General features: G+C 49.7%; 1 protein-coding gene across 1 annotated transcript in view; it reads left to right on the top strand.

Annotated features, from left to right (window-relative positions):
* MCF2L2 (MCF.2 cell line derived transforming sequence-like 2) overlaps positions 1-26,108 on the top strand; it is a 774,003-nt gene that overhangs the window by 637,757 nt on the left and 110,138 nt on the right. Inside the window, 1 exon segment of the mRNA XM_029615373.1 lies at positions 3,527-3,619. Coding sequence (XP_029471233.1) covers positions 3,527-3,619 — 93 coding nt within the window.

Consider the following 26,108-nt stretch of genomic DNA (forward strand, 5'->3'; position numbering starts at 1 on the left):
TGCTTTGTTATGCGCTGTAACAAAACCAACCACTGTCCCATGGAAGGAGGGGCAGTTCTAAAAGATGATCAGGATAGGAGGGTTGAGGCTATCCTTAAGCAGCCCTTTGAGGTTCAGGCTGGTTTGCGTCTCTCTTAGGAGACACAAGGAGGGGGTTCCAATGGCAGATCGGTGGTAGAACTGGGAGCTGCCATCTTCCCCGATATGGCTGTGGCAGGGTGTGGCCAGCTGCTAGAAGTGTAGCTTCCATGATAGCGGCTAGGCTCCAATTATGGTTGGACACTTGGTTGACAGGCACTATTTCCAAGTCCAGTCTCCTAAGGTTACCTTTTAACGGTTCTCTTTTATTCAGGAGTGAGTTTGAGAAGTTGGGGACTAGATGGAGCAAATCCAAGGTTCCTTGATTGCAAGAGGACAAGATGGTGGCATTGCATCCTTTTGGGGCAGAAAGCCGCCTCAGGGATTCCCATCAGTTTCGTTCTTACAGATGAGCAACTTTTCAAAAGTCTCATCCCTTTAGAAGATCGCAGGCCTTTTCGCCTGAGAAGCCTCGCAAGGATGTGGACTTCAGAGCCGGAACAACTCAATCTTTGCATTAAAGGGTGCGGGCTCACCTACTGGATCAGGAGATTTTCAGGTGTCTTTCTTGCCTTTCTCAAAGGTGGGCTCAGATTGTTGCGGGCCAGTGGGCTCTGGAGGTGATAAGAGACAGCCTGACTCTAGAATTTCTCCGAATTCCTCCAGACGCATATATGGGTTCTCCATGCAACTCTCTACAAAAGGGAGTGGCAGTGGGAGCTATGTTTAGGAAGCTATTGGATTTGAAGGCCATAAGTCCTGTTCCCAGACTGCAAGAAAATTCGGTACTATCCCATTTATTTTGCCATTCCCAAGAAGGAAGAGGGATTTTTTCGACCCATCTTGGATAGGACTGGAGTCAATCAACTTTTGTGTGTGACTTATTTCAGAATGGAAACTTTATGTTCCGTAACAGAGACACTACAAATGGGAATTTATCTTTCTACATGTTCCCATTTGCCAGGAACATAATCGTTTCCTATGCTTCGCCGTTCAGGGACGTCATTATCCGTTTCAGGCCCTGACCTTCTTCAAGGGCATGTCGCAGCATTTCTGTGCAAGGCAGGCATTCTGATCCATCCATATCTGGATGACTGGTTGATTCGGGTCACAAGTACAGAACAGAGTCGCTTGGGGCCTAGCAAGAGCAGTTTACAGCCTTCTCAGATACTAGGGTATCTTGGCGTACGTTTCGATGTGGAGCAACTGTGTTTCTCAGTGTGAGGACTTTGTACCACCAGTTCCTGGGACCTGAGTTGTCTCAGGATGGGGAGCACCTGCCCAGAATGGGATATCTACAGGCCTGTGCTCGGCTGGAGCCCTGCCTCTGAGATCCCAACGAGCCTTTATCTGGCAAAATCACTTATTGTCTCGAAAGTCAGCACAAGCGGGAACAGATCTTCCACCTTTTGGTTTGTCCTCTGGTAGCTTATGCACTTTGGACAGATGAAACAGAGGGGATATTCAGAAGAGATTATTATCACCTTATTGCAGGCCAGGCAAACGTCCACATCCTTAGCGTTTGTGAGGATTTGGAGGGTCTTAAAGTCTTGGTATACCATTCTCGGAGGGCAGCCTACTGAGGCTATGGTGTCGTATATTTTGAATTTTCTGAAGGAGGTTTGGTCAAGGATCTGGTCTTTGACTCTCTCAGAGTGCAGATAGCATCCTTGGGCTGGCTTCAAGGTACAGATCAAGGATATCCTCTGTCCGCATATTCGGATGTGTTGCATTTTTCTTTGGGAGCAGTGAGATAGTTCCTTCTTGGAACCTTATTCTGGTGCTTACAGGAATGTATGAGGTTCCATTTGATCCACTGAAGAGGGTAACTTCGGAGGTCTTAATTCTGAAGGTGCTTTTTGTGGTGGTTATCTGTTCATCCAGGAGAATCTCAAAGCTTCAAGCTTTGTCGTGTACAGATCCTTTTCGGTAGATTTTAAAGTCTGGGGTGTCATTGTGCATGCTTCCGTCCTTTCTGCCAGAAATTGTTTCGGTATTCCATCTCAGACAAACTATGGAACTTTTGACTTTTCCAGATATTCCATTTGCCCATGCCTCACGCAAAAGGACTATGAGTCTTGGATGTTAGGCGGACATTAATAAGATATCATGGGGTTTCTAATCCTTTCAGGAAGTCAGTTCACCTTTTTGTGTTGTGGAGTGATCCAAAGAAAGGGCGTAAGGTGTTAGATTCCATTATTGCGCATTGGCTGAAGGAGACGATTGACTCGGACTATATTTGTAGGGGTTGGTGTGTGCCTCAAGGGTTGAGGGTTCACTCACTCGACTTGTTCTTAAGTGACTTCTTGGGCTGAATTGCAACATGTATTCCTGAGATTTTCAGGGTGGCTACTTGGAAATCATTAACATGCTTTCGCCAGATATTATTAGTTGGACATCCAGGCTCCAGATTCCATGTGTTTTGATGAGAGTGTTCTATGGGCTAGAGTCTCAAGATCCCATCCAGTTTGAGGGAGCTTAGATACATCCCAGGAGTCTGGACTGATCTGGGGTATGAACAGGAAAAGAAAATTGGTTCTTAACTGCTAATTTTCTTTTCCTGGAATACCACAGATCGGTCCAGAGAGGAGGGAGAGTCCGCTCGTACTGACGACGAATTGTATATAATGCAAGGTGGAGGATGCAAAGCTGTTTCCCTTTGGTTTCTTGGACCAAATTTCAATATTGTTGTGAATTTGCCCTTCTCCTGCTTGTTGGGGGAGTTTGGGTTCACAATTCTTAGTGTTGTTTTGGGAGTTATCATCTTGGCTTGGGTACAGGTCAATACTGAGGGACTGCAGGTGGCATACTAGGTTATATGCAGTGTCAGTAAAACTTTCTCTGTCTCCGTCTGCTGGCAGGGAGGCAAAACCCAGGAGTCTGGACTGATCTGTGGTATTCCAGAAGGAAAATTAGCAGGTAAGAACCAACTTTCATTTTTTGGTGCTCTTGCTGGAGCCTATCCAGAAAGCGATTTCCTAAAATAATCCATTGACTTTACACAACTCTTTCATCGGTGGTGGCTACAAAAAAGTCTATTGGTGGCCACATTTGAGAAATGCCAATCTAGGGTCATGTATATGCCATATGGTTAATCTGTATAGTCACATGCATTAAGCTGGATTATCACATTTTTTTCTGCTTGGACTTTTTTGTCTGTTAACAGAACTAACATAAACATTCAGCCTTGCACTGTTTTCAGTATGAATTATATAAAAATACATTGAGAAAATGCCCATGAGTGGTTTTTTTTTTTTTAAACTGAGTGTTAAATGAAGCTCCAAATACCAAGGGTGGTAGTTCATAATTTTGGATACTGAACGTATACGTATATTTCCCCTATTATCATTTATAGTAAAATCTCAGATCAAGTGAGTTTAATATAATATGCAAGTACCACTGAAGCAGTTTTGTCTTTCCATTCAACAGATATCATTTCTTTACACAGATGAGTGCTGTTGGCATTACGGAAAATGTGAAAGGTGACAACAAGAAGTTTGAGATTTGGTATAACGGCAGGGAAGAGGTGTATATCATTCAGGTAAAATTTCTGTTTTTCCTGTAAAGGCTCTTCAGCAGCTTCCTGCATATTTTTCTCTTTGTTCACTGCCTGATCAATGTTCCACTGTGTAGTCTGCGTGAGTACCATTGAAAGAATTTTCCTAAACCTTGGGGGAAAAAAGTGTAGGCAATCAAACTGGAGATTCCATATTTTAATTTGATTCATCACATCTGTGACAAAAAAACAAAAAAGTAATGGAGACTGCTCCAGATGTTAATGTCTCAACAAGAGCACCTCCTTCAAATGAATTGGCATAGTGTTATCACAATAAAATACAGTGATTAAATGGTGATTGACTCCTTGTTTTGGTAACAACATTTTAAACTTCAGTATGATTTCTCTTAGCCTTTCAGTTTGCTCAAATAAACTAAATGAAATAGATGCAATTTGTTAAAAAAGTGAGTAATACTTTCTCTGGTTTTAAATCTGTTACTTATTAGCTTCATGTAGTGTCCCCTAGTCTTAGTACTGTTTGTAAGGGTAAATAACCATTTCCTATCTTCTCTGTTCTGCCCCACCTCTATCATATCATTTCACTTGTTCTCTTTTCCAGATCATTTATGAATATGACATAGTAAATAGGAGCATGGGGCATGCCACTGTTAAGTATTCTTCATTGGGAAAACTGATTATTTAGTCCTACTTTCTGTTTCCTGTCTTTTAATCAGTTACCAATCCACATTCCCTGTACGTACCCGGATCAGTCCAGACTCCTGGGTTTTGCCTCTCCTCCAGCAGATGGAGATAGAGAAGTTTTGGCGGACTCTGTCCTATACCCCGAGGTGCCACCTACAGTCTGTCAGTATTTCTCTGTCTCCAGCAGATGGTGGAGGTGCAAAACCCTACAGTCTTTAGTTAGTCAGTCAGTAACAAAAAAAAAAAAAAAGAGAGAGTAAAAGGATTAGGTCACAGTTTTATCTGTGGGAATAGGTTTAAAAAAAAAAAGGGAAAATTTCAAGAAGAAGAAGAAATTTCTACGAGCTCAAGACAGCCTCCCAGGGGGTTGGCAGGTCCTGAAGGGACCATTCCCCCTGGTACCTGAGGCAGTTGGAGTTGGGGTTGAGGACACTGTTTTTCACTCCGTCTCCTAGCGCTTTGAGGTGATACCGGGGAGCCCAGATCACTCACCCCAGGAGGCACAGGACCCGAGGATGCTTTCTTCCAGGTTGTAAAAAAATTTAGAAAGCAGAGCTTTTGCTGACCGGGCCATTCTCGCCGTTTCATTCTGTGGTGCACTGACGCTGGGGGTGAGCCGCACTCGAATTTTGTTTTTTTCTCCTTTGCCGTTTCTGCCGCAGTCAGCCTCTTCAATGCCGCGTGGTGGAGCCTGTAGAGCGTGTAGAGATGCGCGCACATGTGTCTCTAGGGAAGGCCTGTGCTCTGCCTGCCTCTCCGGGGGGGAGGTAACATATGGAGCCACTGAAATTTAGAGACCCAAGCTGCGAGTCGGGGAGACTCAGCCGGCTGCGGCGCAGTGCTCCAAACCTGTTCTCGCTCAGCGCGGGAACAGAGGCCATTTTGGATATTTTTCGCACGGCTGAGTGTGCCACGGGGGGGATGGGAAGTCTCCCCCTCCATTATCGCCGCATCTGTCAGTTCCCGCTGGGGCGGCCCATCAGATTTTCCACTGGACGCGGTTGAGGACAGCCCTGAGGGGGCATCTGATTCCTCTTCATCCTCTTTTTCCTCTGACTTCATTATGTTGTTACACAAGGCCTTTAAGGCCCACAAAGCGGCAAAGAGAGGTTCAGGGGCTGTGTCATCTATGTCGGGCCCCCCTAGTAAGCGGCCTAGACCCCCTGAGAAAGGAGGTGTCCCGAGGCTGCAGCTCCCCCTTTGGATCGCGCCATCCCATCTGCTGGACGACTCCTCGATGGATTCTGAACCGGAGGATCAGGACTTGGGGGATAAACCCCCGAGGGAGGCAGATCCTAATGACAGCGTGGACAATTCAGTTCCGCAGGCAATGGAGGGAGATGACCCTAAGGTAGTCCATCTCTTCAGGAGGAATGAATTGGGCCCGCTCATTCCTGCAATTCTGGAGGATTTGCATATTGAGACTCCGCAGGAAGATTCCCGGATGGGAAACATTGATCCTGTTATGGTGGGTCTTCGGGGGGCCAACCAGACCCTTCCCTTTTCATCTTTCAGTAACCGACCTGCTCTTTCGTGAATGGGACACCCTGGATTTGGGATTGAAGGTCAGCAAGGTGATGGATAAGCTGTATCCGTTACCGGAGGAAGCCCTGGACCTTCTCCAGGTTCCCAAGGTGGATTCGGCGGTGTCAACTGTAACAAAAAAGACCACCATCCCAGTGATGGGCACGACGGCGCTTCGAGATCTCCAAGATCGCAAGCTAGAAGTTCAGCTCAAGAAAATATTTGAGGTCTCCGCACTGGGAGTATGGGCTGCCATGTGCAGCAGCTTCTCTTTGAGGGCAGGCCTTCGCTGGGTCCAACGATTATTTTATTTATTTTTTTATTTAAAAGCTTTTCTATACCGTCGCTCAGTGGTGTACCATCACAACAGTTTACATATAGGCACGAAATAGGTTTGGTCGGTTTCTAAGTTATCCATAGGGTGCCAATATTATACGGTTACATAGATCAATAATATAGTCTAAATGATAAGTGGATTGGGGTTACTATTCGTCTGATTAATGAGATAATCATATGTGAATACTGTTTTAATTTAATATTTAATTATGACTACAATAATAAAATCAGTTCAGTTTTTTACAGGTGACATTCAGCTGAATATTTTGATGTTATTCAGCGTCCTCACTGTGCTTCGTCTCTCTCGGAAGAGGAGGCAGCTCAAGCAGGATGTTTGGAAGCCACTGTGGCCTACAGTGCTGATGCCCTGTATGACCTCCTATGTACTTCGGCCCAATCTATGGTGTCAGCTGTCTCTGCCCGCAGACTACTCTGGTTGAGAAACTGGTCTGCAGATGTCTCCTCCAAAGCTCAGTTTGGTTCTCTAAAGGCAAACTACTTTTCGGAAAAAGTCTTGGAAGATCTGATCCAATCCTTGAGGGAGAACAAGGTCTATTGGCTGCCAGAGGATAGACCCAAGACGAGAGGTTCCTTTCCTCCTCGGCCCCGGTTCAGAGGGAATCGGAGATTTCAGTCTTCTAGATCGTCGGGTTCCTCGTCTAGGCAGTCTTCCAGCCAGCAACAGTCCTGGTCTCAGTCCTTTCGTGGCCATCACTTCGGCAGGCCTGGGTCAACCCAGTCCGCAAGAGTGTCTAAGTCCTCGCAATGAGATGAGGCCGGTCCATTCCTCGGTTCCAGTTGTGGGAGGAAGACTATCTCTGTTTTACGAAGAATGGACCAAGTTGATGTCGAACCAGTGGGTCCTTAATGTGATAAGAATGGCTACGGCTTAGATTTTGCTCGGCACCTTTGAGACTGCTTTCTTGTCTCCCCATGCTCGTATGTGGAAAAATGTCAGGCGGTGCAGGATACCTTAGAGCGTCTTATGAAGCTCGGAGCCATTGTTCACATGCCTCCCGCGGAACAGCGGAAAGGCTGTTATTCTATTTCGTGGTGCCAAAGAAAGAGGGCACCTTTCAGCCCATTCTCGACTTGAAAAGGGTCAACAGATGCCTTCGAGTGCCACGGTTTCACATGGAGACCCTGAGATCAGTCATTACTTCGGTGCACGAGGGGGAATTCCTAGCGTCTCTGGATCTCACTGAAACGTATTTGCACATCGGTATCCAGCCCAAACACCAGAGGTTCCTAAGATTCTCTATCCTGTGAGATCATTTTAAGTTTCGGGCTCTGCCGTTCGGACTCGCCACGGCACCCAGGACCTTTACCAAAGTCATGATTGTGGTAGCGGCACAGCTGCGGAAGGAAGGACTCTTTGTTCATCTGTATCTGGACGATTGGCTAATTCGAGCAAAGTCGGAGACTCTCTGCCATGCGGCGGTTCACAGAGTTCTTCAGCTGCTGCGATCACTAGGTTGGGTGATCAACCTAACCAAGAGCCATCTGACTCCCTCCCAGTCCTTGGAATTCCTGGGTGTTTTGTTCGACATGCGGTGGGTGAGAGTTTTTCTGATCGGGGATCGTATTATCAAGCTACAGGGACAAGTTCGAGATTTGTTGTCCAAACATCCTCCCAGAGTTTGGGACTATCTATGGGTTCTCGGTTCAATGACTTCAACTCTAGAGTTGGTTCCATGGGTGTTTGCTCTTATGAGACCTCTGCAGTCAGCATTGCTGTGATGTTGGAACCCGGTGTCAGAGCAATTTCATCTTCCTCTTCCTCTTACAGAATATGCTCGTTCCAGTCTCGATTGGTGGCTTCTCTCGGACAACTTGAGCCGCGGTGTCCCTCTGGAGTTTCCCGTTTGGATGGTGGTTACCATGGATGCCAGTCTCTCAGGCTGGGGAGCGGTTTGTCAGGAGAAATCAGTGCAGGGTCTGTTGCGCTCGGGGGTGGACCCTTGTCCTGGGACAGTGAAGGAACATCTCCTGAAAGGGAACAGGAGGTAACTGCCCCCAGGGGGCGGAGCACTGAAGGAGACAGAGGCTGTGAAGAGCTTCACCACTGGAAGCCGAGGTCCCCCCAGGAGGAGCCTGAAGGGACCCGGGCTTCTTGGACTTAGGTGGGCCTCGCAGGGTCTCATGAGAGATTGAAAGTCCACCGTGCCCACGGACACAGGGGGAGCGCGATCGGGTTCGAAATTAGAGGCTGGTTGGAACAAGGAGAACCAGAACAGAGTTGGTGATGACAAGGCGAGGAACAGAGCCAGAATCTGGAGACAAGGTCAGGCAGGCAAAGGTCAAGATCCAGAGGTCAGTCCGAGGAATGGTCAGTAAAGCAGGGGTCAGGTACCGGAAGTCAGACGAGGTCAAAGGTAGGCTGAGGTCTTGAGGCAGGCAGGCAGGTCAGGAGCAAGCTGAGGTTAATACCAATAACTCAGTCCGAGGGTACTACCTGGGTAGACGGACAGACGAACACAGGAACAAGCAGGACACAGGAAATAGGATGCAGGAACAAGTCAGGAACAGAACTGGAACAGAAGGATCTTGGAACGAGACTAGGAACAGGCAAGAGCAGGAACAAACGCAGAGGCAATCTTAGAACAAACCGACCCGATTGCCAAGGCAAGGAAGCATAGACAGGAACTTTCTTATATCGAGGGATCAATCAGGGCACGCCGCGAAGCTAAGACTCGCCTTTGGCCCTACATTTATTTATTTATTTATTTAGGTTTTTTATATACCGGCATTCATGGTAAGATCACATCATGCCAGTTTACATTTGAACAAGGAGTGCAGGTTAACAATAAAACTGAAACTAGTGCATAGGAAATGAAGTTACAATGAACAAGGGTAATGGAACTAGGAGAAGAGAGAGAAAGACAAAAGTAAGTTAACTTCATAATTAATTATTTACAGAGCCAGAGTGGATAAATTCTTTGAGTAGATGAGGTGAGATTTAGGAGTGTTCTGGGAAGGCTTGTTTAAATAGCCAGGTTTTAAGTCTTTTTTGGAATGTCGGGAGGCAAGGTTCATGGCGAAGATTCGTGGGGATGGAGTTCCAGAGAGATGGTCCGAGCAGTCCGCACGCGCATAGGGGCGTGGCTAACATGGTAGAGGACGCCCAGCCTTGGCATGAGGCCTGGCGCGCAGTGGAAGGCCCGGCGACCGCCGCCGCGGGACGCATGGGGCTGGCAACTACCGCAAGAGAGGTTGTCCCGGAACCCGTTGTGGAACCATGAAGGTGAGTAGGTCCGTGCGCAGGACGGCCGCGGGTGGGGCGCGTAACAGGGTCTGTGGTCAGTGGAGGAATCCCAATGGTCGATCAATCGCCTGGAGACCAGGGCAGTTCGATTAGCATTGTAGGCCTGTCTACCACTCTTGCATGGCAAGTCGGTCAGAGTTCTGTCCGACAATGCGATAGCAATGGCTTATATCATTCACCAGGGAGGAACCAAGAGCCAGCCAGTGGCGGTCAAGGTTCGGCAGTTGATGCACTGGGCGGAACAGCATCTAGTCAGGATTGCTGCCTCTCACATTGCGGGAGTCAACAATGTTCAAGCCGATTTCCTCAGTCGACACAGACTCGATCCCAGGGAGTGGGAGCTATCCGCAGAAGCATTCCAGCGCATATGCAACAAGTGGTCCCGGCTGAGCGTGGACCTGATGGCGACTTTTCGGAACGCCAAGGCCCCTCGTGTTATGACCGCCAGTCGCAGATGGCTGCGACCGTGTCTACTTATATCCTGCAACGTTCTCCTGCCCTCCCCGGGTCTGCTCGCGGCGCAGGCTAGTCTTCACTGCTGCGTTCCCCATGGCTCCTCGTGGCGGCCAAGACGCCGCCACTACCTATGTAAACTCCGAGCCTTCCTAGGTACGTGCGCGCTACTTTAAAGCCTCTTTGGCGGGAACCTCGGGGGGGGGGGGGGGCGTCCCTGATTGATGATGTCATCGGATCAAGGTACTTAAGCTCCACCTTCGCCCCCAGCTAGCCGACTTGGCAACAAGTTCCGTACATCTGTAGAAGCTCCTGCCTCTGTATTCCTGTGGCTAAGCTATCGCATTCCTTGGACTTTGGGCTCTGTCTGCTACCCGCTCCTCGGGGGCCAGTGTGTGCATTCTTCGGGGACTTGGTCTCCTGGCCTACCCCGCTCCTCGGGCTGGCCCTGCGCCTCTTGAAGTCCTACCCTGCAAGGCTCCCTGCTCCTCGAGGCTGCCCCCTGGAGCACCTTAACCACTCGGGAGTTCTACCTCAGTGCTACCCCGCTCCTCGGGGTTGTGCCTACGTGCTGCACAAAGACTGTCAGCACTTCCCCGCTCCTTGGGCTGCGCCTACATGCTATACAAGAGACTGTCGGCGCTTCCCCGCTCCTCGGGGCAGTGCTCCCATGCTATACTGAGACTGTCCACGCTTCCCTGCTCCTCAGGGTCGCGCTTACTTGCAATATAGAGACTGTCAGCGCTTCCCCGCTCCTCGAGGCAGTGTTTCCCTGCATACAGAGACTGTCAGTGCTTCCCGCTCATCGGGATAGCACACGTCATCATCGGAGACCTGACTCTGGCTTCCTTGCTCCGTGGGTTGGCCTACATCAGTGCATCAGCACCTCCTTCACTGCGCAGCTCTGCCCCTCGGGGTTGCCTCTCTGGAATATCTCCTGCACAACCAGTCTCACGCCTCCCGCTCTGCAGCCTGCCTAGCACCTTCCCCTTCGGGGCTTTCTGCCCAGGTATTATCTCCAGCCTGTCTACCTACTGTGGAAATCCCTCCTGGCTCCTCGGGACCTCTCCACAGCCTCTCCCAGAGCTCCCTGCTGTGCCTGACCTTGCCTCCCAACAGTGTGGAACTGTGGGGCTCCTCCCCACAGGTGGTAACAGCTTTCATCTCTGGCCAAGGGTCCACATACCCACAAACCATAACAGATTGCCAAGTCCATGAACCCGGCAGAGGTCTCGGCCTGGCCATTCCTGGCCTGGCACAAAGAATCAGCGAACAGCAAACATTCTTGGAGTCTCTGGCAGCTGCCATAGACAACCTGAGCTCTTGTCAAGATGCTACTGTGACTGCCACTACAATATCTTTCAAGCTCAATACCTCCACCTCTACGCCGGCTCCTCGGCTGACCGTGCCCTTGCCGGCACCCCCACGCTTTTCAGGGAATCCTCTCATGTGCAGGGGTTTCTTAAATGAATGCACTATGCACTTCTGCCTGCAACCAGCTTACTTCCCAGATGTGATCACCAAGACTACATAGATCCTGGCCCTTTTGGAGGGTAAGGCCTTGGCCTGGGCGTCATTTCTCTGGGAGTGAGCAGACCCGGTCCTTTGAGACCTTCCAAGGTTCCTGGCCCTGTTTCGGTCCATCTTCGAAGACCCTGGTCGACGAACCATTTCTGGGTCATTGCTTCTCCATCTCCAACAAGGCTCTCACTCTTTAATGGACTACGTTATTGAATTCCGAACCCTAGCTTCGGAATTACATTGGGACTCCGACTGTCTACGTTCCATCTTTCTCGAAAGTTTGGATCCTCGGATTAAAGATTAGTTGGCGGCTCGCGAATTGCCCTCCTCCTTGGACTCTTTGAGTGACCTCACTGGGCATATCAACGTCAGCTACAAGAACGCTCTCTAGAGTCCAGAGCATCCCGGACGTCTGCACCAGGCCTGTCCCGAGCTCGTCGGTCTTCTTCTCCTAGAGTGAACACACCGCAGAATCCAGCAGAGGAGGAACCCATGCAGATGGGTAGGAGAAGACTTTCTTCTAAGGAACGACGCCGACGACAGCAATCTGGCCTTCACCTGTACTGCGGCCAGCCCGGACTTGCCATTGCCTCGTGTCCAGTCTGTCCGTGAAACTCCCGGGCCTAGTTTCTGCTGGAAGACTACTCCTAGGCCTGACTTCACCATCTCCTCCACTGACTGTTCCTGTGTTCATCAAGATGGACAACCAGGAGTTCCACACCTTGGCATTGGTGGACTCCGGGGCTGGTGGGAACTTCATTTTGAAGCAACTCACAGAACACCTGCAGATCCCCAGCATCCGTTCTCCGGTGGCCTACTCTCATCTATCCATGGGGCACCTCTCCCTGGTGAGGTTACCCACACCACGGCTCCCATTCAGCTACGCACCGGGACCTTGCACATGGAAACTATCTCATTCCATATATTGGACAAGGCCATCCATCCTGTAGTATTGGGACTGCCCTGGCTTCAGCAGCACCACAGTTCGATTGGGCTACCCTACAGCTCTCTCGTTGGGGCCCTGCCTGCTATAAGAACTGCTTGGAACCCGTCTCTCCACTACCTTGTATGACAACCGCACCCTCTCTTCCTGGCCTTCCACCGCAATATGCATCTTTTTCCAGTGTGTTCTCAAAGAAGGCCGCTGACACTCTACCTCCTCACTGGTCCTATGACTGTGTAATAAATTTACTGCCTAACACGGAGCCTCCTCTGGGTAGGATCTATTCCCTCTCATAGACGGAGGCCCATGTCATGTCTGATTACATTTGTGAGAACCTGGCCAAAGGGTTCATCCTGCCCTCCAAGTCTCCTGCAGCAGCAGGATTTTTCTTCATATGGAAAAAAGATGACTCCCTCCATCCCTGCATCAATTACCGAGGCCTAATGAAATTACTCTCAAGGATCGCTACCCACTGCCACTTATCTCTGAGTTTTTCGACAGGCTTCAAGGAGCAAAGATCTTATCGAAATTAGACTTCCGCGAGCCTATAATCTGGTCCGGATCCGCGAGGGCGACGAATGGAAGACCGTCTTTAACACCCACGACTATCATTTTGAATACCTTGTGATGCTGTTCAGGCTTTGCAACATGCCCGCGGTATTTCAAAACCTGATGAACGAGGTTTTCAGAGATATGCTTTACCAGTGCGTAGTTTTATACCTTGACGATATTCTAGTCTTCTTGCAAGACCTTCAAAGCCATCGCCAGGACGTCTCTCGTGTCCTCCAGCGACTGCAAGATAATCAACTTTCGCCAAGCTTGAAAAGTGCTCCTTTGAACAAGAGACCGTTCCTTTCCTGGGCTAAGTGGTGTCCAGCCAGGGGTTTCGAATAGATCCTCAAAAATTGAAGAGCATCCGTGATTGGCCTCAACCTATGGGCCTCAAGGCTCTCCAGAGATTCCTTGGCTTCGCCAATTACTATCGCTCTTTTATTCACCATTATTCTACTCTGACCGCACCACTCATGGCCATGACTCGCAAGGAGGCCAACCCCTCTCAGTGGTCGCCCGAAGCTATGACCACCTTTCAGGACCTCAAGTCTGCCTTCCTTAAGGAACCTTGTCTCCGCCATCCGGACCCTACACGCCTGTTTGTGGTTGAGGTCAACGCCTCCGACGTTGGAGTAGGAGCCGTACTGAGTCAATATTCCACTACTCACATTCTACACCCCGTTCTTTTTTTTTCCCAACGCTTTTTGCCGGCGGAACGTAATTACGCTATGGGGATAAATAATTGTTGGCCATCAAGTTGGCCTTTGAGGAATGGCGACCATGGCTCGAAGGGGCACAACACCAGATTACCGTACACACGGATCATAAAAATCTCGAGTATCTACATCATGCTCAGCATTTTTTAAAATTTTTTTAATTTAAACCATCGCCAGGCCCGCTGGTCCCTCTTCTTTACTCGAGTCAATTTCATACTGCGTTACCATCCAGCCAATAAGAATGGTCGCACTGGCGCCCTCTCGTCGCAGAGGATGTACCTGATACCCCATGGCACATAATAGACCCCGCTAAGGTCATTCTGTCCGTCACCTTACCAGTACCACCAGGAAAGACGGTGGTCCCTCACCCGCTACGACGGAAGGTTTTGCAATGGACTCACGACTCTTTGGTCTCTGAACATCCGGGTCAGTCCAGGACTCTCTCCACTCTTCAGCGGTACTACTGGTGGCATACAATTCGAAAGAATACCCAAGCTTTCGTAGAGTCCTCCCCTACGTGCACCCATCATAAGCCTCCAGCAGGAAGGCCATGGGACTCTTGCAGCCACTTCCCATTCCGGGCGAGCCCTGGATCCATATTGCAACAGACTTTATAGTGGAGTTGCCCATCTCCAATGGGAATAATTCCATATGGGTCACTGTCGACTGCTTCTTTAAGATGGCACACTTTGTGGCTCTACCCGGCCTCCCTACGGCACCCTAGCTGGCCAAACTGTTCTTTTAGCATGTGTTCTGGCTCCACGGTCTTCCCAAGCATATTCTCTCGGACCGTGGGGTTCAATTCACTGCACACTTCTGGAAATCTCTCTGCAAGAAGTTTAATATTTCATTAGATTTCACCTCGGCCTACCACCCTCAAGCTAATGGCCAAACACAGAGGACCAATAGAATTCTAAGGCAATTCTTGTGAGCTACGTGAGTCTGCGGCAGGACGACTGGGCCGACCTCCTTCCATGGCCATAGTTCGCATTAAATTCCCATCTATCCACCTCCACCAGTTCGTCTCCTTTCCAGGTGGTCTATGGAGGCCAATCTTTGCCACCACTCCTGCTGTCTGTGGCATCTCCGGCAGCGCAAGCAACTGCCCAAGAATTGCATCAATTGTGGCAAAATACCCAACAGCTGCTCAAGCAGGCTGCCCAGAGATCGAAGAAGGCCTTTGATGCCCATCATCGCGCAGCACCCCAGTTCCAACCTGGGGATAAGGTATGGCTCAGTACCAAATTTATTCAGCTCAAGCTGCCCTCAGCTCGCTTTGCTCCTAGATATATTGGTCCCTTTCCGGTGCTCCGCTGTCTGGGCCCCGTTACCTACCGACTCCAGCTGCCTTCCTCGCTCAAGATTCACAGTGCTTTTCAGGTTTCTCTATTAAAGCCTCTGATTCTCTCAGGATTTTCTAAAAAAAACCACCGGACCCCCTACCGCTGTCCTCAGAAGCAGATGTCATCTATCAAGTCCGAGATGTCCTGGACATTAGGAAACATGGAAGAAAATGGGAATACCTCCTCTCATGGGAGGGCTTTGGGCCTGAGGAGAAAAGCTGGGAACCCATGGCTAATATCTTGGACAAGGATCTCATTCGGCAGTTCCATGCCAAGCATCCTCGTAAACCCAAACCCCCGGGAAGGCGCCTTAAGAGGATGGGTACTGTTATGACCATCGGTCGCAGATGGCTGCGACCTTGTCTACTTACATCCTGCACTGTTCTCCTGCCCTCCCCGGGTCTGCTCATTGCGCAGGCCAGTCTCCACTGCCGCGTTCCCCGTGGCTCCTCGTGGCAGCCAAGATGCTGCCGCCACCCACGTTGACTCTGGGCCTTCCTAGGAGCGTGCGCGCGCCACCGGACCCTCCTTGGAAGCCTCTTCGGCGGGAACCTCGGGGGCGTCCCTGATTGATGTCAACAAGTTCCGTACATCTCTACAAGCTCCTGCCTCCATGTTCCTGTGGCTACGCTATCGGACTCCTTGGACTTTGGACTCTGTCTGGTACCCGCTCCTCAGGGGCCAGTGTGCGCATTCTTCAGGGACTTGGTCTCCTGGCCTACCCCGCTCCTCGGGCTGGCCCTGCGCCTCCTGAAGTCCTACCCTGCAAGGCTCCCCGCTCCTCGGGTCTGCCCCCTGGAACACCTTTACCATTCGGGAGTTCTACCTCAATGCTTCCCCGCTCCTCGGGGTTGTGCCTACATGCTGTACAAAGACTGGTCAGTGCTTCCCCGCTCCTCGGGGCTGTGCCTACGTGCTATACAAGAGACTGCCAGCGCTTCCCCGCTCCTCGGAGCAGTGCTTCCCTGCATACAGAAACTGTCAGTGCTTCCCGCTCCTCGGGGTAGCACACGTCATCATCGGAGACCTGACTCGAGCTTCCCTGCTCTTCGGGTTGGCCTACATCAGTGATTAGCACCGCTGTGCAGCTCCGCCCCTCGGGGTTGCCTCTCCGGAATATCTCCTGCATGACCAGTCTCGCGCCTCTCGCTCTGCGGCCTGCCTAGCGCCTTCCCCTTCAGGGGTCTCTGCCCAGGTATTATCTCCAGCCTGTCTACCTACTGTGGGAATCCCTCCTGGCTCCTCGGGACCTCTCCACAGCCTCCCCAAAGCTCCCTGCTGAGCCTGACCTCGCCTCCCGATGGTGTGGACCTGTGGGGCTACTCCCCATAAGTGGTAACAACTCTCATCGTGGGCCAAGGGTCCACATACCCACAAACCATAACACCTCGCTTCTTCAGTCGACGCAGGGAGCCAGGAGTAGAAGGCATGGATGCCCTTGTTCTTCCTTGGCCGACGGGCTGACGGAAGTCCTTCTGTATGTGTTTCCGATCTGGCCTCTCATTGGCAGGGTGCTGCGACGAATAGAGTCTCACCCGGCGGAGTTAATCCTAGTGACTCCGGAATGGCCAAGACGTCCATGGTTTGCGGATTTCGTCAGCCTAGTGGTGGACGGGCCCCTGAGGTTTCAAGAGTTTCCGAAACTTCTTCGACAGGGGCCCCATTTGTTTGGAAGAGGTAGATCGTTTTTGTCTAGCGGCCTGGCTTTTGAGAGGAAACGTCTCCTGAGCAAAGGTTGTTCACACGCAGTGGTGGCTACCCTTTTACGGTCACGGAAAACCTCTACGTCAGGATGTGGGGGAGTCTGAGTCATGATGCGTGGAGCATAAGTTGGAGTCTACTCGGGCTTTGGTGTCGGATATTTTGTCATTCTTACGGTCTGGCTAAGCCAAAGGTTTATCGTGCAGCTCTCACAGGGTACAGGAGTGGCTCTCAGTTGTTTCCGTGGTAAAGTCCGTAGGGTAGCCTTGTCCGCGCATCCGGATGTTGCTCGTTTTCTCCGAGGTGCAAAGCACCTGCGTCCTCAGATCAGAGACCCTTGTCTTTCATGGAACTTAAACCTGGTGCTTAAAGCTCTGTGCGCTGCACCTTTTGAACCCCTGAAGAGAGCGGCGTTAAAAGATCTGACGTTGAAGGTGTTTTTTCTCGTGGCTATTGTTACAGTTTTGGCTGCAGTGCAACCGCCTCACCACCAGGGGTCCCTCTAGTGCTGGCTCTCCTGACAGGCCCAGTCCATCTCCTCTGTCCACTCTATGTTCTGGGTTTGCCCTTATAACCCTGCCTGACAGTTCCCTCGGTGCTTCGGCATCGAGCTCACCTGGGCTCCCTGCTCTAGCCTTCCTTGCCTTGCGCGGCCTTCGGGCCTTTCCTTGCCTTGCGCGGCCTTCGGGCCTTCTTCCTTGCTTTTCATACCTGGCCTTCGGGCCTTCTGTGTGTGTGTGGCCTACGGGCCTTCTGACCTGCCTTGCCCCGCTTACGGTGTGTGGCCTACGGGCCTTCTGTGTGTGTGTGGCCTACGGGCCTTCTGACCTGCCTTGCCCTGCTTACGGTGTGTGGCCAACGGGCCCTCTGTGTGTGTGTGGGGCCTACGGGCCTTCTGACCTGCCTTGTCCTGCTTCCTGTGCCCTGACCCAGCCTGAACCTAGACACTGCTATCTGCCGCCTGCCCTGACCCAGCCTGGACCCAGACCCTGCTACTTGCCACCTGCCCTGACCCAGCCTGAACCTAGACACTTCTATCTGCCGCCTGCCCTGACCCAGCCTGGACCCAGACCCTGCTACTTGCCACCTGCCCTGACCCAGCCTGAACCTAGACACTGCTATCTGCCTCCTGCCCTGACCCAGCCTGAACCTAGACACTGCTATCTGCCGCCTGCCCTGACCCAGCCTGGACCCAGACCCTGCTACTTGCCACCTGCCCTGACCCAGCCTGAACCTAGACACTGCTATCTGCCTCCTGCCCTGACCCAGCCTGGACCCAGACACTGCTATCTGCCGCCTGCCCTGACCCAGCCTGGACCCAGACACTGCTACTTGCCGCCTGCCCTGACCCAGCCTGAACCTAGACACTGCTATCTGCCTCCTGCTCTGACCCAGCCTGGACCCAGACACTGCTATCTGCCGCCTGCCCTGACCCAGCCTGGACCCAGACACTGCTATCTGCCGCCTGCCCTGACCCAGCCTGAACCTAGACACTGCTTTCTGCCGCCTGCCCTGACCCAGCCTGGACCCAGACCCTGCTACTTGCCGCCTGCCCTGACCCAGCCTGAACCTAGACACTGCTATCTGCCTCCTGCCCTGACCCAGCCTGGACCCAGACACTGCTATCTGCCGCCTGCCCTGACCCAGCCTGAACCTAGACACTGCTATCTGCCGCCTGCCCTGACCCAGCCTGGACCCAGACCCTGCTACTTGCCGCCTGCCCTGACCCAGCCTGAACCTAGACACTTCTATCTGCCGCCTGCCCTGACCCAGCCTGGACCCAGACCCTGCTACTTGCCGCCTGCCCTGACCCAGCCTGAACCTAGACACTGCTATCTGCCTCCTGCCCTGACCCAGCCTGAACCTAGACACTGCTATCTGCCTCCTGCCCTGACCCAGCCTGAACCTAGACACTGCTATCTGCCCGCCTGCCCTGACCCCGCCTGGACCCAGACTCTGTTCTAGCCTTCCTTGTCTCTCTCAACCTGGAGCCACCCTTTTGGGTGGTGTTCACAACTCCTGACCGGAGCCCAGTCGTAACAGCTATTTTCTCGGAGCGCAGAGTTTCGGAGCTTCAGGCATTATCCTGCTGGGAGCCCTTTTTAAGAATTATGGATACAGGGGTCTCCTTGCGGACAGTTCCTTCTTTTCTTCTGAAGGCAGTATCCTCTTTTCATTTGAATCAGTCGGTTGAACTTCCGTCCTTTCCTATTTTGGACCGATCTGATCCCCACTCTAGGGACCTGAGGAAGCTTGATGTGCGCCAGGTTCTGTTGCGCTACTTGGAGGTAACGAACAGTTTCCGTATGTTGGATCATCTTTTTGTATTGTGGAGTGGCCCCAAAAGAGGACGTAAGGTGGCTAGAGCTGCAATCGCCCGCTGGTTGAAAGAGGCTATTGGGTCAGCGTACCTTCTTTATGGCCGGCCACTCCCTGTTGGTCTCCAAGCACAATCTACCCGGTTGCAGGCAGCCTCATGGGCAGAGTGCTAGCAAGTTTCACCGCAGGAGATTTGTAGAGCAGCCACTTGTAAGTCATTACACACCTTTGCTAGGCAATACCGGTTAGATGTGCAAGCCCCAGGCTCTGGGGTTTGGTGAAGGTGTGATCCGGGTCCCACCCCGTGTAGAAGAGCTCTAGTACATCCCAGGAGTCTGGACTAATCCGGGTTCAGGGAAAGGAAAACTGGTTCTTACCTGCTAATTTTCGTTCCTGTAGTACCATGGATCAGTCCAGAGTCCCGCCCATTTCAGTGTGGGGATAACTGAGAGTCCGCTCGTTCAGTTCAGTTCTTGGTTATTTCACTCTGCAGATTTTAAATTTTCATTGATGTTATTCTAAGTTGTCACAGGCTCTACTGCCATTTAGGGTTAGTGGGCCTGGTTCCTATGGAAGTAAATCCCAGTTATAGCGGGTAGTTAGTTAAGTTGGGTTTTGAATCATTCTGCTTTGATACAGTGTAATACTGACAGATTGTAGGTGGCACCTCGGGGTATAGGACAGAGTCTGCCAAAACTTCTCTGTCTCCATCTGCTGGAGGGGAGGCAAAACCCAGGAGTCTGGACTGATCCGTGGTACTACAGGAGCGAAAATTAGCAGGTAAGAACCAATTTTCCTATTGCCTCCTATCCCGTGATGTTTTAATTTACTGAAAACCTAGATAAACGGTATCAACCAGCTCACCTTATCCACATGTTCATTTAACACCTTCAAAAACACTTTAGTAGATTAGTAAAGAAAGTCTTCCTTTTGCTAAAACCATGTTGACTCTTCTTCATTGGGCCATGTCAATCCATATGGCCAATAATTTTGTTTTTAAGAATAGCTTCTACCATTTTGCCCAGCCCCAATATTAGGCTCACTGTTCTACTATTGTTGCGACCGTCGCTGCTCATAGTCCTCACTCCTCCCTCTTTAACTCTGTGGCGACTCCCTCCGGGTCTGATGGACGGCTGGCTGCCGCGACGTCTCCATTCTGTCTCCCTCTGGCGTCCCTGGACCGGCTCAACGTTGCAGATCCACCATGTTTTATGTTACTTATTTATTTATTTTATTTATTTAGAGTTTTTATATACCGGCAATCATGAAAACATATCTTGCTGGTTTACATAGAACGGGGGTGCAATAAATACAAAAAATGATAATAAATACATGGAACTAGAACTGTGGTGACAGAAGGTACAGTTACATTTAACAAGGGAAGCCGAACTTGGAAGGAAGAAGAGAGGAGAGACTAGTTAACAAAATACAATATAAATGTAGTATAGAATAAATATTAAATACAAACGGCAAGGTGTTTTATGAGTCATTGGATTGTGTCATTAGGTTGTGTCCAGAAAAGCTTGCTTGAATAACCAAGTCTTAAGTTTTTTCCTAAATGTTGGGAGGCATGGCTCCTGTCTGAGGTCTGTAGGAATGGAATTCCACAGTAGAGGGCCAGCTGTGGAGGTGGCGCGATCTCTTAGGGTGATGTGTTTGGTCGTTTTCGCTGGGGGAACTAGTAGGGAGCCTTTATAAGCATCTCTGGTAGGTCTAGTAGAATTATGTAATTGGAGAGGGAATTGGAAACCGATGTGATGTTTGCATAACGAACGTCGGTATACAAAAGTTTTAAATAAAATAAAAATAAAATAAATGTTGCCTGAACACCTAAGGCCTGCGCGCGCTCTGATTGAAGTATCAGCAAGAGCGCGAACCTCAGGGCGTCCCCCTGAGATGACATCATCTGCTTCCAATATTTAAAGGTCTCTATTTCACTTATCTAACTGAGTTAGCAAGGGATTGGGTATGGGAATGTGTCTCGCTACCTACGGACTACTCCCCCCAAGCTACTCTGCCTCCTCGGACTTACCAGAGGTACCAGCTCCTCGGAGGCCTCGCTCTTTCTTTACTTTCAGATTACAGATAGGAACCGGTACTCGCTCTTCGAGGGCCCATGTTCCTGGACACTCTGAAGATTCTCTACTGCTTGGAAGCTATTGCTGCTACAAACAATTGTGAGTTACCATTGCTCTCTCAGAGCTTTCCCTGGAACCAGGTACTCGCTCCTCGAGGGCCTAAACCTTTCCAGCTCCTGAGCTTCCTTGAGACCTTATGTGAGTTTTGTCATCTAGTTCTGTTCATGAACTCTGCCTACTCACTTTCTGCAGTTTCTCAACATCTCAGCCATCCTGGATCGCTGTTCCAGTACCTGAGGGACAACAAGCCTGCAGGGCATATCAGCTCACTACTGCCACCTCTGGTGGTTTCAAAAACCTGTTTAATAAAAGAACTAATGTGTGTCTGTCTCCCTACTCAAGCCTAGCCAGTTGTCCCTCTCGGAATATCCTCCCGGGGGCGTGGTCATCTGCCACCGGCCCAGGGATCCACCCACAGCTATATCAGATTCATTACAGATTGCTACTCCTTAGCAAGACGATATCTGAGACACTACAAGATTGCTGACTCCTCCTTCTTTAGGAGCCAATAATTAGAGATTGCTACTCCTAGCTTGTCAACTAAGCTCATTCAGAAGAGATTGCTAACTCCTCACAGAGAACACATCAGATTGCTAACTCCAGTGGATCCAGCAAACTATGGGATGTTGTTAACTCCATGGATCCGGCACATCTCTCTGCCTTGCAGGCTATACCGGGCCTGGCCCGGCCCAACGCATCTCAGAGCAGCAAGAAACTTTGGAGAAACTTACTGCAGCATTTCATCAGCTACACACACAGAAGATAGAAGGCACAGCTTCTAACCAAGAAGTTCAGTTACAGGAGGTAACTTTAAAGACTGCTGTACCACTGGTGGCTCCTATCCGCTTTTCCAGAGAAATCCAGAAGACCCATGGCTTTCTGAACCAGTGCTGCATGCACTTCACCTTACAGCCAACTTTATTTCCCATGGCTCTTTCGAAGACCACCTACATCCTGTCATACTTGGATGGGAGAGCCCTGTCGTGGGCATCTACCTTGTGGGAACGCAAGGACCCTATTTTGCAGGACATAGAAGGATTTATGGACTTGTTTAAATCCGTCTTTGATGACCCTGCTCGTATTTCTGTTGCCGGTTTTGCTTTGGTGGACTTGAAGCAAGGCAACAGATCACTGGCTGAATTCGCCATAGAATTCAAGACTCTTGCAGCGGAACTTTGCTGGGACCCCAAATGTCTCAAGACTCTCTTCTGCAGAGGCCTGGATACCCGCTTAAAGGACGAGCTGGCCGCTCGCCAGATACTGACTCGCTGGACGAATTAATAGCCTTGGCCACTCGGATTGATCACCGGCTCTGAGACAAGGTTAAGGAACTCTGGCCTAAGGTGTTACTTGGGTTGAAACAGGCTAGTACTACCACTGCACCTCGGATGGTTCCAGTAACGTCTGCTGCTGATAAAGATGAACCGATGCAACTTGGTCATGGACACTTGACCTCCAAGGAGAGAAGATTTCGGAAGAAACGCGGCCTGTGCATGTACTGTGTCAGCCCGGCCATGATGTCTCTACATGCACCATTCGTCCGAAAGGACGGACGAGCAAAAGTCCTGCAGGAGGTCTATTCTTAGGCCTCACTGCGCCTTCTCGTACACTCTCTCTCCCAGTCTCCTTGACCTACGGACCAGTCATGGTTCAGACTCCTGCCCTGGTGGACTCGGGGGCAGGAGGCAACTTCATTCTCAGACGACTAGTGGAATATTTGAGGATCCCCCTCATCAAGTTGAAAGATCCACTATGGTTATCCTCCATTCATGGAGAGCCCTTACCGGGAGACGTGACTTGCCAACCCGAATCAGTTACTCTCCGCACCGGAGTTCTCTATAAGGAGTCGCTCTCCTTCTTTGTACTGGAAAAGGCTGTGCATCCTATCGTCCTGGGGTTACCTTGGTTGCAAGTACACCAACCCCAATTCGACTGGGCATCTCTGGATCTCTCCCACTGGGGCCTAGAATGTCATGGGAGATGCCTTAAGGAGATATCGCCTGTTATAGGCACGCCTGCGACCCCAGCATTACCGGGGTTGCCGCTCCAGTACACCCCCTTCGGGGATGTATTTACCAAAGAAGTAGTTGATGTTCTTCCTCCACTGGAGCCCTATGACTGTGCCATAAGACTGAAGCCCAACACTGAGCCACCGAAGGGTAGGATGTACCCTCTCTCAGCTTTTGAGAATAAAGCAATGTCAGAAAACATGGAAGAAAATCTCCAGAAGGGTTTTTCCCTACCATCAGGGTCATCAGCTAATGCAGACTTTTGCTTTGGGGGAAGAGAAGACGATACAATACTTAGTGAATGTTCTTCAATATCTCTAGACGAAGACGATACTATACCTAGTGAATGTTCTTCAATATCTCTAGATGAAGACGATACTATACCCAGTAAATGTTCTTCAATATCTCAAGAACCGTATTCACAGATCATCAACCCTAGAGTATCTCTGTCACGCTCATTTCATTCAGAAGAAGTGTCTGATGAACCACAGCACATAATAGATCCGAAGAAGATATCTCTAGCTACCAGCCAGTCTGTTTCCACTGGTGATGCCACCATCTCTCATCCATCAACTTCTACTGGAGAGTCATCTTTAGAAGTGGGTTTTGTCGTACCTTAACATCACCACTTCCACTGAAACCTTCAGTGATGTCCACAGCAGCTCAATCCATTGCTGCTGATATCATCAATAACACTCTGCAAGATTCTTCCAAATCTCGAGATCCACCTGTCATCAATGCAGTAGACGACTTAGAAATTAAGATCAATGAGATTCTGGATGTTCGTAACAGAGGCAAGACTTTTGAATACCTTCTGATTTGAGAAGGCTTCGGGCCAGATTTAATCTCTTGGAAGCCTCAGACCAATAACTTGGACAAAGAGATGCTTCATCAGGACCACCTCGCACATCCTTCTAAACCTAAGCCTCGTATTCGAAGAGGAGATCGCCCTTTGAAGGGGGGTACTGTTGCGACCGTCGCTACTCGATGTCCTCATTCCGCCCTCTTTACCTCTGTGGTGACTCCATCCGGGTCTGATGGACAGCTGGCTGCCGCGGCGTCTCCATGCCGGTGCCCTCCGGCGTCCCCGGACCGGCTCGACGTTGCAGATGCGCCAGGTTGCCTGAAGACCTAGGGTGCGTGCTCTGATTGAAGTACCAGCAAGAGCGCGAACCTCAGGGGCGTCCCCCTGAGATGACGTCATCCGCTTCCAATATTTAAAGGTCTCTATTTCACTAACTGAGTTAGCAAGGGGTTGGGTATGGGAATGTGTCTCGCTACCTACGGACTAATCCCCCCAAGCTACTCTGCCTCCTCGGACTTTCCAGAGGTACCCGCTCGGGGGCCTCGCTCGTTTTCTTTACTTTCAGATTACAGATAGGAACCGGTACTTGCTCCTCGAAGGCCCATGTTCCTGGACACTGTGAAGATTCTCTACTGCTTGGAAGCTATCGCTGCTACAAACAATTGTGAGTTACCATCGCTCTCTCAGAGCTTTCCCTGGAACAAGGTACTCGCTTCTCGAGGGCCTAAACCTTTCCAGCTCCTGAGCTTCCTTGAGACCTTATGTGAGTTTTGTCATCTAGTTCTGTTCATGAACTCTGCCTACTCACTTTCTACAGTTTCTCAACAGCTCAGCCATCCTGGATCTCTGTTCCAGTACCTGAGGGACTACAGCCCTGCCGGGCATATCAGCTCACTACTGCCACCTCTGGTGGTTTCAAAAACCTGTTTAATAAAAGAACTAATGTGTGTCTATCTCCATACTCAAGCCTAGCCAATGGTCCCTCTCGGGCTATCCTCCTGGGGCCGTGGTCATCTGCCACCGGCCCAGGGATCCACCCACAACTATATCAGATTCATTACAGATTGCTACTCCTTAGCAAGATGATATCTGAGACACTACAAGATTGCTGACTCCTCCTTCTTTAGGAGCCAATAATTAGAGATTGCTACTCCTAGCTTGTCAACTAAGCTCATTCAAAACAGATTGCTAACTCCTCCCGGAGAACACATCATTTATTTCCTGGATCATCTCTGGAGTCCTTTTTAAAAATTGGCATTATATTAGCCACCTTCTAGTATTCAGATGCTTGGCTGTTTTTAATTGTAGATTACAAATGACTAGTAACAGGTCTACAATTTCATATTTGAGATATTTTTTTGGAACTTGGGTGAATACCATCCTGTCTTTGTCCTACTTGAGCACCCCTTTTATCCCATGGTTGTCTGGTGGTCCAGTTAATTCCCTCATAGGCTCCTTACTTTAAATGAATTTGAATAAGATTATTAGGTTTTTGCTTCTATGGCAAGCTTTTTTTTTTAGATTCTCTCTTGGTCTGCCTTATTAATGTTTAACATCAGTGCTCACGCACATTCTTATTTTCTGAAACCATGCTTTCCATTTACTGAATGATGCTCTTTTGGTTTTAATTGCTTCTTTCACCTTAGCATTTAACCATGCTGGCAGTCATGGCGTGGAATAAATTTTATCTGGGCTTCCAATATGGCACTTTTAAACCATGAGTGTGTTCAGACGTTTAAATTCATCTACAGACAAAATATGTCTTGATTTATCAAGTAAGTTTATTGTTTTACCAATTCAGCTGTCAGGCAGTCTGGTCTGGACAGAGTTAAAGAGGTGCAATGCGATCATAATAACAGCACTGTCAGTCCCCCCAGAGTATCTGTAAAAAAAAAAATATATATATATTTATACAAACGTAGATGAAAAGAACAAGAAGAGCCCCAAAAAACAATAATTCCAAAGTGCAAGGGTACTTCAACCCAGCAATTTGTAGAGAAGATACAAAAAATGTTTTTGGTTGTAAGCGTCTGCCAAACGGAATATATTTAAAATTGTGTAAGAAATAAACAAATAAGGGTTCGAATCAAACCGGAAGACCCATCTAAAAAAAACGGTACACAGATATGCAAAAGAAGAATAATAAAATATTATTTTGTATAGATATATTTTATATTGGTTAATTTATTATTATTATTATTTTTTTT

The sequence above is a fragment of the Rhinatrema bivittatum genome, chromosome 9 (assembly GCF_901001135.1).
Source record: "Rhinatrema bivittatum chromosome 9, aRhiBiv1.1, whole genome shotgun sequence".
Classification (NCBI taxonomy): Eukaryota; Metazoa; Chordata; class Amphibia; order Gymnophiona; family Rhinatrematidae; genus Rhinatrema; species Rhinatrema bivittatum.